The sequence below is a fragment of the Lagenorhynchus albirostris genome, chromosome 17, assembly GCF_949774975.1.
Source record: "Lagenorhynchus albirostris chromosome 17, mLagAlb1.1, whole genome shotgun sequence".
NCBI classification, from domain to species: domain Eukaryota; kingdom Metazoa; phylum Chordata; class Mammalia; order Artiodactyla; family Delphinidae; genus Lagenorhynchus; species Lagenorhynchus albirostris.
The window spans coordinates 63,684,744-63,704,143 of record NC_083111.1 but is presented as its reverse complement, the minus strand read 5'-3'; the positions used below and the strand labels follow the sequence as shown (position 1 = coordinate 63,704,143).

Genomic DNA, 19,400 nt, shown 5'->3' with positions numbered 1-19,400 from the left:
TCCAGGGAATAACCCTGAGTGAAAAAAGCCAGTCCTCATATACATACTTTATAATTCCATTTATATAACATTTCCAAAATTAAAAGTATTTTGAGATGGAGAATAGATTAGTGGTTGCCAGGGGTTAGGAAGATGTTGGAGGCGGGAAGGAATGTGGCTATAGAAGGATAACAGAAATGGTCCTCATGGTGACGTGAATGTTCTGTATCTTGTCTGCATGAACGTCACTTCCCTGACTGTGATATCATACTGTAGTTTTGTAATATGTTACCATTGAGGGAAACAGGTAAAATATACATGATCTCTTTCTACATTATTTCTTACAAATTCATGTGAATGCTCAATGATCTCAAAATCCAACATTTAATTAAAAAACAAACATGATGGTCTAAATGCAACACTATGGAGCTATTATCTACTAATTTAAAGTATCCCTCCCACAAGCCCATGGAACCTACCAATATACTCCCTTTTCTACTCTGATGATCCCTGTCTTGAGAGCACAAAGAACTGTTTAGTAAGTCGATGTGAAAAATCATAAGAATTTTCATAATCCATGATAGATTTTTGCACAGAGTAATACCCATATGAGCAGAGTAACTCTGCTCTGTCATTCATTGTACCTTTGATCTCCCTGTCCTGTTCTTCCACCCTGGAGCAGACAGTCCTCGTCAGACTCTCCACAACTGTGTGCATCAGGTCAAATTCGGCGACATTGTACACATGAGTGTTGTCTGGTTCAGAGGCGATCTCCTGCAATTCATTCTCATCCGCGTTTTTCACCCCTGGCATTGAGGACAACAGGGAGGGTCATGACGGTCATGCCCCATTTGAAAAAGCAACTGCAGTGACCCCGACCTGCCCCCATCAGTCTCCACCGCAACCAAAGCACCTGGACTTTAAAGAGGCACATCTCATGTCAGATTGTTTTTTAAATTCACTTTCAAAGTCATTTTTATTTTATTTTTGAATTTTTATGATTTTTTGGCCTCACCGCTCGGCATGTGGGATCTTAGTTCCCCAACCAAGGATTGAACCTGTACTCCCTGCAGTGGAAGGGCTTGTCCTAACCACTGGACCACCGGGGAATTCCCTCAAAATCATTTTTAAATGATTAAGTCTTAATTTTGTTCAGTACATCTTAAAGGAAGATGTATTGATGAAACTAACTTCTGTCTTTCATAAATATTGCAGAAGCAACAGTAATTAAACCAGTACTCAACACTATCCGAACTTCAGGTTTAAATTTTTATAAAATTAGTTTACTTAAATTGAGACAGAAAATCCTTGGCCCTCTTGGAATTTTCTAGTCTATCTTAGCCGTGGATACTAACAATTAGAGTGTGCTTACTATGCCCCAAGCACTTCAATATTTTCTATATATTAACACATTTAATCTTCACAACCAATCCTATGAGTTTGGCATTACTGTTTCTCCCATTTTACAGATGACTAAGCTGATGCAGAGAGAGGTTGATTCACTTGCTCAAGGAAGCACAACCAGTAAGTATACGGCTGGGGTTTCACCCAGGCAGTCTAGATCCAAAGTCATATGCTCTTAACTACTATCTCAAGCTGCCTCTCAGAAGATTACACATTAAAATGAGTAAATATTTACCAGTGAAATTAGAAATAGAAAAAGGGAGGCACAGGATTCGGTTTCATGGGTGTAAAGGTAGATTTCTCTTCCCCAGGCTTCAGTAAACAAGGAGCATTTCTTTAAAAATCCCAGTCATTGCAATTATCTAAGGATGTTAAAAAGGGGTACTTCGGAAGCAAGGAAGAGAGATTACCTGGGGCAACATTAATTACTTCTTAGGTGCCCAGCTGTGCCATTTAATTTATCTGCCAACCTCAACAGATTGAGTAACAAAGCATCGGTTGTTTCTGAACTATTTGCTTTAGAGGGTTATAAGATAATAAATACTACTGATTTTCAGGTAATTCCCAGAGAAAAAGTCCAAATCACATCTGAATGAGTTCACTTAAACTCATCCATTCATCATTAACGAGACCACAGAATGGAGAGTAAACACATAAATTAATCCCTTAATAGCGTAAGTCTTCTGCAGGGATTTTCTTTGTTGAACAAAAGGATAGAAAAATAAAAAATAAAAATTAAATCAACCTCTCTAACGTTCCTTGTCTGACGGACCTCTACAATAACTTCTAAAATGCATAGCTGGATCTGTGTCCACAATAGCAAAATAACAGTGCCTGCTGAAGCAATGAGCTTAATGTCAATAATACTTTTCATGGCATTTAGTTAAAACCAACAAGTTTGGATCATTTAAGAATATTCTAGAGAGGATAAACCCCAAATCTCTCTTTCTCTCTCACCTTTCCAAACAAAACAGTCTGTTGTAAAGAGCACGGAAAAGTGAGGAAATGGTAATCATGACTTGGATGGAATTTGTTTTGTAAGGATTTTGCCTTGTTCATATTTATGCCCCAGCACCCACCAAAATGCCTGCCACCCAGCAAAGAAGCAAATACTTCTCGAATGAAACATTCTATAAACCACATTTTGAGTAACAAATCTAGCAATGAGTCAGAGGAATTGTCTCTATTTTTTTTTTTTTTTTGGTCAGTCTCTACTAAATAGAAGGCTTTCCTGTCACCAAAGAAAATGTAAATAATTTAATCAAGAGCAAAATTGCATCAACTAAATATTTTGCAGTTATTCTGAGTGTGTGTCATACATATTCTTCCCACAAACCAATACCTTATAAAGGGTTATTTTCAAATAAATAATACTGCATATCTATAATTCTTTGCTTTCTTAACTACAAGACCTTAATTCCTTGAAAATGATAAATTGGTTTCCCTCTACACTATCAGAGAAGAGATAGCTATAAAGTGATACTAAAGAGAAAAGTCTTGACTAATTAAATGGTAACAAATATGTACCTAACCTTTGCACTTTATGCTTTTCACAACATTTTGTGTGTGGTATCTCACCTAGAGATCCTCACACCATAAGATCCATCAGTTCCATCACTTCCATTTTTAATGTAAGGAAGCTGGGCTCAGATCAAATGACTGGCTATGACTAGAGCTAAGGGGGAAAAAGGCCGGGGAGAGGCGGAGGGATAAATTGGGAGATTGGGATTGACATATACACACTACTATCTATAATATAGGTATTTAATAAGGACCTACTGTGTAGCACAGGGAACTCTACTCAATGCTCTGTAATGACCTATATGGGAAAAGAATCTAAAAAAGAGTGGATATATGTACATGTATAACTGATTCACTTTGCTGTACAGCAGAAACTAACACAACATTGTAAATCAACTATACTCCAATAAAAAAAAAAAACGACTTGAAAGTGTTCAGGTCTCCTGGCTTTCAGTGGAGCGTACTTTGCATCATATATAGTTTTAAGTGGTCATGTGTGTGTCCATTGTTGAAACAGGACCATAATTAACAAATACCTATGGCAAACAGTTCTACACCAGATTCACGAAGGTTTCTGGATGGTGGAATGATATCATCTTGGGATTTTCCATCTGTGATTAAAATGCCAATTTTGGACACTCCAGTCCTCGCTCCCGCTTCTGGTTTAAAGCTGTTTTCAAAGACGTAGTTCAAAGCAAGACCTAGGAGAAAACAAAAAAAAATAAACACAAACCAACCATCTCTAATAAAAAGCCTTCCAATTCTGCAAATGTAACCACAAGATGAGTAACTTAGAACGTTAAAAGAGTTTTTATTAGATGTGCACTTTCATCTTCATTTTTACAATAAACTATTCTTTGACAGATCCGATGAAAAACTAAAATCCACCAAAACAGAGGTAATAAAAAATAGCTGAATAGTACATCATTTCTGAAACTAACATTCATAAAGAACACTGAATTCATATCAAATGTATATTGACAGATCTGTGTACAAGAAAATCTAAACCTTTATAATTAAGGATGAAGCAAGAATACCCACACAGAAGCAAATGTCCCAAATATCATCACTACATTTTCAATTTTGTTCATGATGATCTAAAAAACCCCACAAATTCTCTTTCTCTGTTTTATAGCGGTAGAAGGGGCAGATCTAAAACGATAGTTGAACTCCTGCCTTTTGAGTGTGACACTTTTCACCCAGAAAAAATAAATACCAAATATTGTTATAGGATTTGTGCTTAATAAAGTTTTGTTGTATTAACAAAAAGCTTGTTAGATTAAACCTCCAATTGGCAGAGCAATTATCAGGATTTCAGTGGTTTACTTAAAATTCAATGACAGCATCTCTATTATTTAAACCGAGCATCCACATTGTGGGCCCACAGAGGGAAATAGCATGTATTAGGGTTAAAACCTGTGCTAACTCTTTGTGGTTGGGTCATGGATAATTGTAATCTAAATATTCTTACATTACAGTTGTTCCTTGGTATACACAGGGCGATTGGTTCTAGGACCCCCTGTGACACCCAAATCCATGGATACTCAAGTCCCTCATATAAAATGGAGTAGTATTTGCATACAACAAACGTGCATCCTCCCGGATACTTTAAGTCATCCCTAGATTACTTATAATACCTAATACAATGTAAATTGCCTGTAAACAGTTACCAGCATGTGACAAATTTAAGTTTTGCTTTTGGGAAATTTCTGGAATTTTTTTCCAAATATTTCTGATCCCTGGTTGGTCGAATCTGCAGATGCTAAGGGCCGATTGTACTAATTTATCAAAAATATCGGTGAGCCAAAGCTCCATAAATATTTCCATGATAACTACTGATTGCAGAATAAGGGTAAAGAAAATATCTTCCTTGAAAATTGGTAGAAATTTTTTTTTATTTAATTGACAGCATGACTGGAGGAAAAACAGGTGAAGAGGAAGAAAAATGAACTGACAAAGGTTAAGATAGCTACTAAAGCCTGTCAGTGTCAGGGACTGCTTGGTTCTCTTCTAGTTCAACCAAGCCCTTCCTGGGACATTATATTCATATAGCAAAAGGGATGAGATGTCTAGGTTTTAACTCTTAATGCTAGGTTTGAGAAAAGAGCCATCTAAGAACTTTATATGCTAGTTTGGTTTAAAAATACTATGCTAAGACATGCAAAGTGGCAAAACGAAGTAATCAAACTATTCTTCAGCAAGATATGTTGCTCAAAATGTGGACTAGACAAAAACATACCTGTTAGTGTATTTCCTCCCTTGTATGGTAGATTTCGGACAGCTTCGATCACCTCATCTTTTGTGTTGAAAGCATTCAAGTGCCATTCTATTCTGGGGTCGCCGCTATACTGTGCAAGACCTGGAAAAGGAAGATGAGAAAGCCCACCCAGAAATGATGGGTTACTCAAAGATCTAGTGGACCATTCAAGAAACTAGAATGACGAAGGGCCTAATCTTTGCAACATTTTCTTCTCTGCCTCACTATGTACTTTCAAAATGAGTTCTTGACATCAATTTAAGGAATTTTCAACATAGCTGGGAGCTGAAGGAATGTATATATTTTCTAGCCATCTAGAAGTGAGCACCCAATCAGGTACTTAGCGTTTTTTTTTTAAAGTCTGATCATGTTTGTAGATAAAAGGTCTAGATTTATTTAATTTTTTTTATGGAGGTAACATTGGTATATAACATTATACCAGCTTCATGTGGACAACATTATATTTTGACTTCTGTATACATCATAGTGTTTGTTTTTGGTTTTTTTCCCCAAAGGAATGAGTTTTCTTTATGGCTATTAAGAAGGGAAACTAGGAGACTTTATATAATAAAATGGATATGTTGCTCAATGATTTACACCTTTTATTTTGCTTTTTATCTCAGCTAGAATTAATTTGGCAAAGATTATCTTGTACTATAAAACATTTCCCAATTGTTAAACCTTTCACTGGATTCAGCTGTATTTTGTTTAAATAAAAAGAAAACTTTTACCTGATAAATTCTTAAACAAATGACAACTTTAAAATTATTATTACTATTAGGCAGAGAAGATTTTGGCTTTCCAGAAAATTGAAATGTCTTCAATAATTAATTGAGTGACACTGTCATTAGCAAAAATTAGTAGAAATAAATATTTATTGATGCAAACTTGCCCTTTTGGGAATATCACTATTGTTAAACCTGTAATTCTGAAAAACATTTGGTAAAGAATCTTTGAAATTTCTTAAGAAGCTTCCTGGTGGTTTTACACTGGCAGCAGACTGCTGTTAACGGTAGAAGATGTACCAATTCGTGTCTTCTCGGAGCCCACGTCGAATGCTGTAACCAGGTTTTCCAAAAAAGACCGAACCAGTCTGAAGTTGAATCTTCCAATACTCCATGAGCCATCAACCAGAATTATAATATCAGCAACAGCTGGAGTTTGACAGAAAAATTTCACTTCTGCAAAGTACAGACCAAAAAAGTATCTGTGTTACTGTTGGAACTTTTAAAAGAGTGAGTTTATTTTAAGTCTTTCAGATAATTTGGTGCTAAGAATACAATAAAGTTTCCATTAAAGCAACCATATTTTTATAACCATTCTTTTAAATGCATTTTTACCAGGAAAAAAAGTGTGGTAACGGCTGGCAGCAGAGTCAATGTTCTGGAAATAGCAAAACACTGGCAGGTTCACACCATCTTGGCAACTCAAGGCTTCTGCATTGTTTAAAAAGTAGTATCTGTGCAAAAGCATCCAGTTTTGGGTTTTAGTCTGTAGCTTCTTTCCAGGAAAGGTCTTAGCAACACCCATGTAGGAGAGTCAACAGGGATGGGAAGATAGGAAGCAGAGAGGCGGCTCTCCCATTCTGATAAGTCTATGCTAGAGGAAGTCAGTCACAAGAGAAGAAAACATGGGCTTCCTGAATTCAGGGAAAAGGCAGGGCCATGCGTTTAATCTAAGAAAGGTACACAGACCTTTGCTAAAATAGGAAGGGTTTGTGGAAGAAGAAAATTGGAAAAGAGCCCAAGAATTTCCCCCAATTCAAATCTTTTTACAATTGGGTCTATGTGACAGTAAGATTTTATCCCTAAAAGTCATTTAAGTAATTGATATTTTAAATTAAGTTTCAGAATAAGCATCTAGAAAAGGATGCCTGGTGGCTGGAGCGGCACTACCTTAAGCTTTGCCCTCAGGGAAAGTCCTAGCCCACAGTGATTGCGGGCAAGATGTGAAGGGCAAACAGCTGTCTTTGCAATAAAGGGGGTAGGTCTGTGCTGGATGAGGTGAAAACCACCACTTACATTCACACAGAGCCAGAATACTAGAATATTCTTAATGGGTTTAAGAATCCTTAAAAATGTCACAGTATTGTCAGCATCTTTACCAGCAGTGCTTTTTACTGCAGTTTGTGCTTCCCAAAGGATGGCTTAACTTTGCTGAATTTTCATATTAGGACTGGAGATCAGGAATATTGTGTGTGTATATGTGTCCATGTCAACTTCTTGAAATGCCCAGCAAATCCTTACTTTGCTTTCTAACATTAAAATGACAATAAAACAGAATTTAAAATATAATTTATGTAGTGAAAAGCAAAATAAAGAAGTGTTCATAAATAAATTGAATATATTTTTTCCTGTGGGGGAAATAGTTGAACTACTATGTTTAATATATATCTCAGTTTAATATATATCTCTGTACCTGCTGGCCACATTTAGTTAAAACGATCTTGCATCTTGGTTTTTTTCACATTCATGGAATACCTAGATCCTTTTACCAGATGGGGAAAAAGTGTATTTGCCAAGGAAATACTCAGATACTCATTATGTAAGCTAAACAATACAGCTCAATCCAAAGTTTATATATTACATTTTTGGGCACCAAATCTCCCTTCTTTAATGACCAAATACAAAGCCACCACTAACTTAGGAGTCAGCCCTCTGTACCACACTAAAAAGTTCTAAAACAGAACAATGCAAGAAGTCATGGGGTAGAAATTAGTTTGTGCTTTGGAAATAATCAGGGAAAATTAAAGTCTTAAGAAGCTTTAAGAATCTATTTCTCTCAATTTTTATGGGGAAATTTACCTGAAATGAAAAGTAGTTTTCTTTTTCTTCCAAAACTATTGGGGATATTATTTCACTTTTTAATTTAAATTTTTTTAATTGTTTGGATACACTGCAGACAGGGTCTTAGAAAGGGAGCAGTTTCTCTTTGCTTACTTAGAAGAGGGCTATGAAAACTGGTATTTTCCATTTTAAAATTGTTTCCAATAAAAATAGTCTGTTTACTTAGCTCATTCAAGTCATTTTGACTTGGAGATAAAAATTCTAGATATCTCCAAAGTAAGATAGAAAATTAATTGAATAGAAATTAGAATACTGATAAATTTAGTGATATTAATTTTTTTAAAGTTGTTCATCAAAAGACACCTTAAATAAAATAAAAAGATAAGTTATGATTGGAAGAAGACATGTACAATATAAAAAACTGAAAAAGGATCAGCATCAAGAATATATAAATACATAAAAAACCATGAATAGATACTTCAGAGAATAGGAAATAAATAATATGGTTAATAAATGAATGAAGAGAATGTTTAACTACATTGGTGATCACAATAATAAAAAAATCAAGACCATAATGAGGTACAATTGTACTCATTCAACTGGAAAAAAATAAATTTAATAGCATTTATGATTACTCTAAAGATAATGAAATATTTAGGTATATACTTAAAACATGTGCAAGATCTGTGTGCTGCAAATTACATTACTGATAGAAGTCAAAGAAGACGTAAATCAGTGGAGAAGGCTACCATATTCATGGACAGGAATACTAAACATAGTAGAAATGTCAATTATCCCCAAATTGATCTATAGGTTTAATGCAATTCCTATCAAAATCCCAGAAAGGTTTTCCTAAGACATAGACAAGCTTATTCTAAAATTTATATGGGAAGGCATAGACCCCATAATAGTTTTTTAAAAAAGTCATGACAAAGAAAAACAACATGGAAGGAATCATTTTACTGGGTATTCACGCTACTTACTGTACATAAGTAATGGGTATTTCAGAGGGTTAGATACACCCATCAATGAAAAAGGATAGAAAAGCCAAAATAGACCCATACAAATATACTCAACTATATGATTTTATATCTAAATATGATTTTAGACAAATGTTCAAAAATACTTCAACAGATGGTGTGAGAGCAACTGGATATCCATGAAAGAAAGAAAGAAAGAAAGAAAGGAAGGGAGGGAGGGAGGGAGGGAGGGAGGGAAGGGAGGGAGGGGAGGGAGGGAGGGAGGGAGGGAGGGAGGGAGGGGAGGGAGGGAGGGGAGGGAGGGGGGGAGGGAGGGAGGGAAGGGAGGGAGGGAGGGGAGGGAGGGAGGGAGGGGAGGGAGGGAGGGAGGGAGGGGGGAGGGAGGGAGGGAGGGAGGGAGGAAGGAAGGAAGGAAGGAAGGAAGAAAGAAAGAAAGAAAGAAAGAAAGAAAGAAAGAAAGAAAGAAAGAAACTTTACCTAAACCCTATATTTTATACCAAAATTAATTCAAAGTGGATCATCAACTTAAATGTAAAAAGTAAAATTATAAAGCTTTTAGGAAAAAAGTAGAAGAAAATCTTTGGAGTGTAGGTCTAGAAGAAGAGTTCTTGGAGTCGACACCAAAAGTGCAAACACATAAAAAGAAAGTTTGATAAACTGTATTTCATCAAAATAAAATACTTTTGCTATGTGAAAGCTCATATGAAAAAGATGAAAAGACAAGCTATAGACTGGGAGAAAGTATTTGCAAACCACACACTCAGCAAAGGATTAGTATCTAGGTTACATAAAGAACTCTCAAAACTCACAAGTAAATAAAACCAAACAATCCAATTAGAAAATGGGTAAAACCTGAACAAATATTTCACCATAGAAGGTATACAGATGGCAAATAAGCACATGAAAAGATATTCAACATCATTAACCCTCAGGAAAATGCAAATTAAAAGCATAATGAGATTTCACTGTACACACCTATCAAAATAGCTAAAATAGAACACAGTGATAACAAATGCTGGTATGTATGTATAGAAACGGTATCACTCACACTTTGCTCATGGGAATATAAAATGGTACAACCACTCTGAAAACAGTCTGGCAGTTTCCTTAAAAAGTATACAAAAAATTACCATACAATCCAGCTATTACACTCTTGGACACTTATTCCAGAGAAGTGAAAACTTACATTCAGACAAAAAACTGTACACAAATGTTCATAACAATTTGATTCATAGTAGCCAAAAACTGAAATTAGTCCAATTAATTATTTTAAATGAAATAAATTCTTTTTGCCGTCAATATCGTATTTAAAGTTAAACCAAAGGAGCAGAGGAAATGAATTCCTGAACTGTATTTTAATTCAGCTCTTGGCTTAACGTGAACTTTATGTAAAATGCAATTCTGAAAATACAGGTAGTACTAAAAAAAAGGAAAAAAAACAAGCTAGGCAGCTGACCACAATTGAAGGAAAGCACCCAATACATGGGCTACATCACAAATGAAAACAACACTCTGAATGTCACAGATTGAATCAGAAGGAACAATTCCCATTATGTAGTACACCAACTGTAGGTAAAAGATAAGGATATCTGAAAGTTATGTACATCGTTAGATTAAACATTGTGCCCTCTACACTTATCTACTGACTTAGTCCTCATAACAGCTCTATAAGACAGGTATCATTATCAGTCCCATTTGCAGCCAAAAAAAATGATACACATGGGCTGTGTGATTTGCCCAGAGTGCCACCCAGTGAAGAGGCAAAGCTTTGATCTGAACGCAGGTAATACATCTCCAAAATCTATGCTCTTAACCACAGGATATACTGACTTCAATCAGGTCCCTACATTACATCAATTTAGAAAGCAGGGGGAAAAGTCTCTAATATGAGGCGGTGTCCCCCCAGCACTTGCCCCTGCTGTGTCCACAGGTAGTATGTGCCATTTGCAAGCATCACTGTCTAGATAACTTTTTTCCCTCCCAAATGTATGCACTTAGCACTTAAGTAGCCCACATGACAAGTGTCCCTTTTACTATAGTTTTACACCAATTTTACTGTGTTACTGACATCATGAGGAAATTTTATGTTGAAAATACAAGTTAATTCAAGGAATCTGAATCAGGATAAATCAGTCTACACTAAACCTATGTATATTAATTTCATATTAACTAATTTCCTGTATGGAATTTACTTATTAAAAATGTGTTTATTTAATATTTACTATATCCCAAGCACTCTTCTGGGCAACCAAGAATACAATTAAGTTCCTACCTTCCAGAAGCTTAAATTCTTAGTGAGAGGAAACAGACTAACAAAACATAATTTCAGACTTTTAAAAGAGCTTTATAGAAATAAACACAGTAATATAAAGAGTAGTGGTGTGGGGGGCCTTTGGAGGTGCTACTTTAGTTTGAATTGTATGAAATTACCATTTAAAGTCTTCTTTTTATATCATAGTATTCCTTTTGTTCTAATGGCATTCAAATTAAAGATGTAATTATAGTTAATATAGAAATATTTACAATGTATTTATGGAGAAGGGTATTCACCAACTTAGTTAATTAAAATAGAAAAGGGAAAATTGACAGAAGCAGTCTTTTTCTGCCAGGTAAACTCCTATTCATCCTTCAAAGCCCAGGTTACACTCCACCAACTCCAAGAAGCTCTTCCAACAGTCCTCAGATGGGACTCATTACCTGTTCCTCTTTACTGTCTCTGCATTTGTACATGGTTTATTGTACTCAGAACACTGGGCTATTATAATTTGTTTCCATTTCTATCTCCCTGACTAGACAGAACTCTTTGAGAAGTGAGGGATTTGTGTCTTATGTTTTTATTCCCTTTGGCTGAGATCTCGGCACATAGTACATCAATAAATATAAAGTACATTGACTTGTTAAAAAAGAATTCCTCTTTTCACATAATTCATACCTATAGCAGGGCACTAGAAAAATGAACCATGCTGGCTCAATTAAATGTGGTCTCTCCTCTTGCCCTGCCACCCTACCACACTGGAAAAGTGGATTACGGTTATTTAGGGATCAGGGAGATTGTATCAGGTTTGCCTGTCTTCCTTGATATTTTCCCAATGCCAGAGGCAAAGCTAAATGAAAGGGGAGCACATAATATTTTTACTCACATTATCTTAATATGCACTCAGAAAATCTCGTGATCATTTTCACCACAACTGGTCTGATACATTTAGTGGTTCTGAATTATTTTTCTCAGTGCCACTAGCAAAACATCCAGCTAGGCCACTCATTAACCACGACATCTGAAGGAAAACTGTGATCACAGAACAATTTCTCACTTAAGTCTCTGGTAAGGTTGAGTTCAAGTTTCCAAACTAAGAGCTTGCTTCCAAGATTGGCTTCAGCCACATCCCTGAAGATTTTTTGTTTTTTAAGAGTTAACATCATTTTACATTTGCAAAGAGCTCAGTGGTTCTAAAGGGATTTTTCAATACATTGGCATATTCTGATTCTTACAACATTCTTGTGGGGAGCCACGATTGTCCTCAATTTTCAGAAAATGAAATTGAGGTTCAGAGAGACAAGTGAACAGTTCAGGCAGAGCCAGGACTGGGCACCAGGTCTTGTAAAGGTTTGGTTGCCTCTTCCATCATACCATGCTACTAGCACCATAGAAGGCATCCTCACCCATAATGCAACATGGGTGGCCACAAGATATCTGTCATATTAATGTTACAAGCTGTCCATCTATCAGAAGGGGAGGGCGTCCCTGGTGGCACAGTGGTTAAGAATCCGCCTGCCAATGCAGGGGACACGGGTTTGAGCCCCAGTCTGGGAAGATCCCACATGCTGTGGAGCAACTAAGCCCGTGAGCCACAACTACTGAGCCTGCACTCTAGAGCCCACGAGCCACAACTACTGAGCCCGTGTGCCACAACTACTGAAGCGCCTAGAGCCCGTGCTCCACAACATGGAGCCACCACACCGCAAACGAAGAGTAGCCCCCACTCTTTGAAACTAGAGAAAGCCTGCGCGCAGCAACAAAGACCCAACTCAGCCAAAAATAAATCAATTATTTATTTATTTTTTAAAAAGGAAGGGGAGCAGGGCGTTCATTTCAGTCGTGTTCAGAGTCGACATTAATCAGAGGGCGCTTAGGGTCCATTTAGCCCAGTCTTGCTGGAGACGTACATTTTAAAGCATCCCTGACAGACGACTATCCTACCCATCACTCCCCATCACCCTCTTCCCTTATTCTGTTTTATTTTTCTTTGTAGAGCTGCTTACTTCCTAGAAATATACTATATAGTGTGATGCTTAATTTTATATGTCAACTTGATTGGTCCATGGGGTTCGTGGACATTTGATCAAATATTATTCTTTGTTTGGGAGGGTGTTTCTGGATGAGATGAACATATGAATCCACAGACTGAGGAAAGCAGATTGCCTTCTCTAATGTAGTTAGTCCTCATTCAATTGACTGAAGACCCGAATAGAACAAAAAGGGAACTGCTCCTGCCTGACTGCCTTGATTGGAACATCGGACTCAAAACTGACACACTGGCTCTTCTTGTGTCTCGAGCCGGCCAGTTCTCAGATGGGAACTTACCCCATCGGCCCTCCTGGGTCTCCAGCTTGCTGACTGCAGGTCTTGGGACTTCTTAGCCCCCATAATCATGTGAGCCAATTCCTTATAATAAATCTTTTTCTATATTTATATATATCCTATTGGTTCTGCTTCTCTGGAGAACCCTAACACATATAGTTATTTATTTATTGACTGCAGCAGATACTTTTCATTGCTTCCTTTTTTTTTAATAATAAAAAGATCTCCCATTTAGTGACTGCTTTCATCAGATGCTTTGCATATGTCTTTTCCATTTAAGCCTGATATTAATCCTATAAGACAGGTGTCCTTTTCACTCCATTGAAAAAGAAAGGTTAAGTAACTAGAACCTTTCTTTTTCAATGGAGTGAAAAAGACACCTACCTTATAGGATTAATAACTTGCCCATCATGACACAGTAAGCAGGTAGAAAAGCTGGAATTCAAATCCAGGACTGACTCCAAAGCCTGAACCATTTAGCTATTGTGCTATTCAACTCCTATGACAGAAGAGAAGAAAAGTATTTGAAAGGAAGGAAGCGAGAAAGGAAGGGAAGAAAGGATGGGGAAAGAAGAAGAGGGAGGAAGGGAGAGAAAGAAAGAAGGGAAGGAAGGAAGAAGGAGGGAGGGAATGAAGAAAGGAAGGAAGGGAGGGAGGGAGGGAGGAAGAAAGGAAAGATTGCTAAGCCTTGTCATTAAAGAAAGCATGAAATCAAAGACATACTTGTCTTATATCTTGGGGTGAATAACACCATGACAACTTGGAGGCACATGAAGCCCAATCCCTGAACCATAGTCAAAGAGCTCTGCATCTTAAAAGTAACTGACAATCCTGTAAACATGACATTCATTACATTTCTCCTCTGCTCATAAACTGTAAGAGACTGGGAGAAGACATGACAGCTGTCTTCAAATATTTAAAGGGCTGCCATACAGAAGGGGGATTAGGAGTGCTCTGTATGCCCACAAGGAGACAGATTTCAACTCAACCCAAGAAAGAACTTTCGAACAGTCAAGATTTCCAGAGACCGCTGCCTTGAGAAATAGTGAGAGCTCTGTCGATGAAAGCAGATGCTCGTCAACATTTGAGGATGTGGCTGAAGAGCCTCAACCTCTCAACTGGTCGAACTACATGGATCTCAAAGTTACCTTCCGACTCCAAATTTTAAGATTATTTCTTCCCTCCCCCACCTACCAAATTGAGCCTGAACTACTCATTGGGTTCTTCAAAGCTCTCCATAATTCAACTCCACTTCACCTGTCCATATTGATTTCTCACTTCATTCCAGTACAATTACTTTTCTTTCCCCCAACAACATTCTCAACTCTGAGACCTTTGACTCAATTTTTATCCTCTCTGCCCCCCACACCATTTCTTCCTATCTTGCCTCTCCATACTCTACCTACCACAACGCCAGATACCGAAAACAGGTTTTATTTCCTTTGAAAATATAGTCCTTTTAAAATACTTGTAGAGAAAGTCTGTCCTAAAATTTTATTTGTACAATCACCTGGTTATTATTTCCTAACTTTCATAAGTTCATGCTGACCCAAGAGAGGCTATTTTGCCTCTATTTAGACACAAAGCTTATTCAGGAGCTGGTATATTACATTCACATGTATTCTCAGCTCTGTATATAATATTATGTGATTTGGCTTTATGTTTACTTTAGTTGTTCCTGGTGATTTTCTGAAAACATACAATAACTCAATCATCCCTGTTACTCCAATTCATCAATAACAAACAGAACCTGATATTTTGAAGTTTCTCAGGCTGAAACACCTGCTTTATTTGATACCATCAGCCCTGCAAGTATAGAAACAAGATGTTTAATAAAAAATTCTTAGACAAGAAGGAAGGTATCAATCAGATGAGCCCAAGCATTGCTACTGGAAACAGCCTCTGCCAACATCTATAAACAGTGCTCATAGCTGTAAAATATCTGACTTAACAGAAAGATATATTACAAGCTCTTTAGAAAATGAGGACATGTGCCACAGCCTGAGGGAGCCAGAGCACCCTAATCAGCTGCTCCTTTAACCCCGTCCTGTCTGAGAGGGGAACAGACGCTCTCAGCAACCTACACACAGAGGCGGGGCAAAATCCAAAGCTGAACCCCAGGAGCTGTGTGAACAAAGAAGAGAAAGGGAAACTTCTCCCAGCGGACTCAGGAGCAGCGGATTAAATCTCCACAAACAACTTGATGTCCCCTGCGTCTGTGGAATACATGAATAGACAATGGATCATCCCAAATTGAGGAGGTGGACTTTGGGAGCAAGTGTAGACTTGGGGTTTGATTTCTGCACCTAATTTGCTCCTGGTTTTATGTTGGTCTTAGTTTAGTATTTAGAGTTTACTATCATCGGTAGATTTGTTTATTGATTTGGTGGCTCTCTTGCTCTTTTTTTTTAATATATATACATATATTTTCCTTTTTCACTTTTGTGAGTGTGTATGTGTATGCTTCTTTGTGTGATTTTGTCTGTACACCTTTGCTTTTACCATGTGACCTAGGATTCTGTCTGTCCATTTGTTATTTTTCTTTTTGTTGTTTTTGTAGTACAGTTTTTAGCATTTATCATTGGTGGATTTGTTTATTGCTTTGGTTGCTCTCTTCTTTATTTAAATTAATTTTTAATTATTTTATTTTTAATAACATATATTTTATTTTAATAACTTTATTTTAATTAACTTTATTTTATTTTAATAACTTTAGTTATTTTTCTTTCTTTTCTTTTTTTTCCTCCTGTTTATTCTGAGCCGTGTGGATGACAGGGTCTTGACGCTCTGCCAGGGGTCAGGCCTGAGGCTCGAAGGTGGGAGAGCTGAGTTCAGGACACTGGACCACCAGAGACTTCCCGGCCCGTTGTAATATCAAATGGCGAAAACTCTCCCACAGATCTCAACCTCAATGCTAAGACCCAGCTCCACTCAATGACCAGCAAGCTACAGTGCTGGACAACCCATGCCAAACAACTAACAAGACAGGAATACAACAACACCCATTGGCAGAGAGGTTGCCTAAAATCTTAATAAGTTCACAGACACCCCAAAACACACCACTGAACACAGTCCTGCCCACCAGAAACACAAGATCCAGCCTCATCCACCAGAACACAGGCACCAGTCCCCTCCACCAGGAAGCCTACACAACCCACTGAACCAACCATAGCCACTGGGGACAGACACCAAAAACAATGGGAACTATGACCCTACAGCCTGTGAAAAAGAGACCCCAAACACAGAAAGTTAAGCAAAATGAGAACACAGGGAAAAACAAAGCAGATTAAGCAGCAAGATGAAAACCCACCAGATCAAACAAATGAAGAGGAAATAGGCAGTCTACCTGAAAAAGAATTCTGAGTAATGATAGTAAAGATGAGCCAAAATCTTGGAAATAGAATGGAGAACATACAAGAAACACTTAACAAGGTCCTAGAAGAACTAAAGAGCAAATAAATAATGATGAATGACATAATAAATGAAATTAAAAATTCTCTAGAAGGAATCAATAGCAGAATAACTGAAGCAGAAGAATGGATAAGTGACCTTGAAGATAAAATAGTGGAAATAACTACTACAGAGCAGAGTAAAGAAAAATGAATGAAAACCTCTGGGACAACATTAAATGCACCAACATTCGAATTATAGGGGACACAGAAGAAGAGGAGAAAAAAAAAGGGACTGAGAAAATAAATATTTGAAGACTTCCCTAATATGAGTAAGGAAAGAGTCAGTCAAGTTCAGGAAGCTCAGAGATTCCCATACAGGATAAATCCAAGGAGAAACACACCAAGACACATATTAACCAAACTATGAAAACTTAAATACAAAGAAAGAATATTAAAAGCAACAAGGGAAAAACAACAAATAACATAAAAGGGAATCCCCACATAAGGTTAACAGCTAATTTCTCAGCAGAAACTCTGCAAGCCAGAAGGGAGTGGCAGGAGATATTTAAAGTGATGAAAGGGAAAACCTACAACTACTATGACTCTACCCAGCAAGGATCTCATTCAGATTCAACAGAGAAATGAAAACCTCTACAGACAAGGAAAAGCTAAGAGAATTCAGCACCACCAAACCAGCTATACAACACATGCTAAAGGAACTTCTATAGGCAGGAAACACAAGAGAAGGAAAACACCTATAATAGCAAACCCAAAACAATTAAGAATATGGTAGTAGGAACATACATATCAATAACTACCTTAAATGTAAATGGATTAAATGTTCCAAACAAAAGACACAGACTGGCTGAATGGTTACAAAAACAAGACATATATGTATGCTGTCTACAAGAGACCCACTTCTGACCTAGGGACACATACAGACTGAAAGTGAGGGGATGGAAAAAGATATTCCATGCAAATGGCAATCAAAAGAATGCTGGAGTAGCAATTCTCATATCAGACAAAATAGAGTTTAAAATAAGACTATTACAAGAGACAAAGAAGGACACTACATAATGATCAAGGGATCAATCGAAGAAGATATAACAATTGTAAATATTTATGCACCCAACATAGGAGCACCTCAATACATAAGGCAAATGCTAACAGCCATAAAAGGGGAAATTGACAGCAACACAATAATACTAGGGGACTTTAACACCCCACTTTCACCAATGGACCGATTATCCAAAATGAATATAAATAAGGAAACATAAGCTTTAAATGACGTATTAAACAAGATGAACTTAACTGATATTTATAGGACATTCCATCCAAAAACAACAGAATACACTTTCTTCTCAAGTGCTCATGGAACATTCTCCAGGATAGATCATATCTTGAGTTGCAAATCAAGCCGTGGTAAATTTAAGAAAATTGAAATCATATCAAGTATCTTTTCCAAGCACAATGCTATGAGACTAGATATTAATTACAGGAAAAAATCTGTACAAAATACAAACACATGGAGGCTAAACAACACACTACTAAATAACCAAGAGATCACTGAAGAAATCAAAAAATACCTAGAAACAAAATGACAATAAAAACACGACGACCCAAAACCTATGGGATACAGCAAAAGCAGTTCTAAGAGGGAAGTTTATAGCAATACAATCCTACCTCAAGTAACAAGAAACATCTCAAATAAACAACCTAACCATACACCTAAAGCAATTAGAGAAAGAAGAACAAAAAACCCCCAAAGTTAGCAGAAGGAAGAGAAATCATAAAGATCAGATCAAAAATAAATGAAAAAGAAACGAAGGAAACAATAGCAAAGATCAATACAACTAAAATCAGGTTCTTTGAGAAGATAAACAAAATTGATAAACCATTAGCCAGATTCATCAAGAAAAAAAGGAAAAGACTCAAATCAACAGAATTACAAATGAAAAAGGAGAAGTAACAACTGACACTACAGAAATACAAAGGATCATGAGAGATTTCTACAAGCAAATCTATGCCAATAAAATGGACAACCTGGAAGAAATGGACAAATTCTTAGAAAAGCACAACCTTTCAAGACTGAACCAGGAAGAAATAGCAAATATAAACAGACCAATCACAAGCACTGAAATTGAGACTGTGATTAAAAATCTTCCAACAAACAAAAGCCCAGGACCAGATGGTTTCACAGGTGAATTCTATCAAACATTTAGAGAAGACCTAAAACCTATCCTTCCCAATCTCTTCCAAAATATAGCAGAGGGAGGAACACTCCCTAACTCATTCTATGAGGCCACCATCACCTTGATACCAAAACCAGACAAAGTTGTCACAAAAAAAGAAAACTACAGGCCAATATCACTGATGAACATAGCTGCAAAAATTCTCAACAAAATACTAGCAAACAGAATCCAACAGCACATTAAAAGGACCATACACCATGATCAAGTGGGGTTTACCCCAGGAATGAAAGGTTTCTTCAATATACACAAA

The 19,400-nt window shown here is 36.9% G+C and overlaps 1 protein-coding gene across 4 annotated transcripts in view; it reads right to left on the bottom strand.

Annotated features, from left to right (window-relative positions):
• Nucleotides 1-19,400, bottom strand: part of COL14A1 (collagen type XIV alpha 1 chain) — a 243,885-nt gene that overhangs the window by 173,188 nt on the left and 51,297 nt on the right. For all 4 annotated transcript variants that reach the window (XM_060128280.1, XM_060128282.1, XM_060128279.1 and 1 more), the window contains exons 6-9: nt 6,187-6,342; nt 5,144-5,263; nt 3,441-3,605; nt 624-785 (exon numbers count right to left, since the gene is read on the bottom strand). In XM_060128280.1, coding sequence (XP_059984263.1) covers nt 624-785; nt 3,441-3,605; nt 5,144-5,263; nt 6,187-6,342 — 603 coding nt within the window. The remainder of the gene's footprint in view (nt 1-623; nt 786-3,440; nt 3,606-5,143; nt 5,264-6,186; nt 6,343-19,400) is intronic.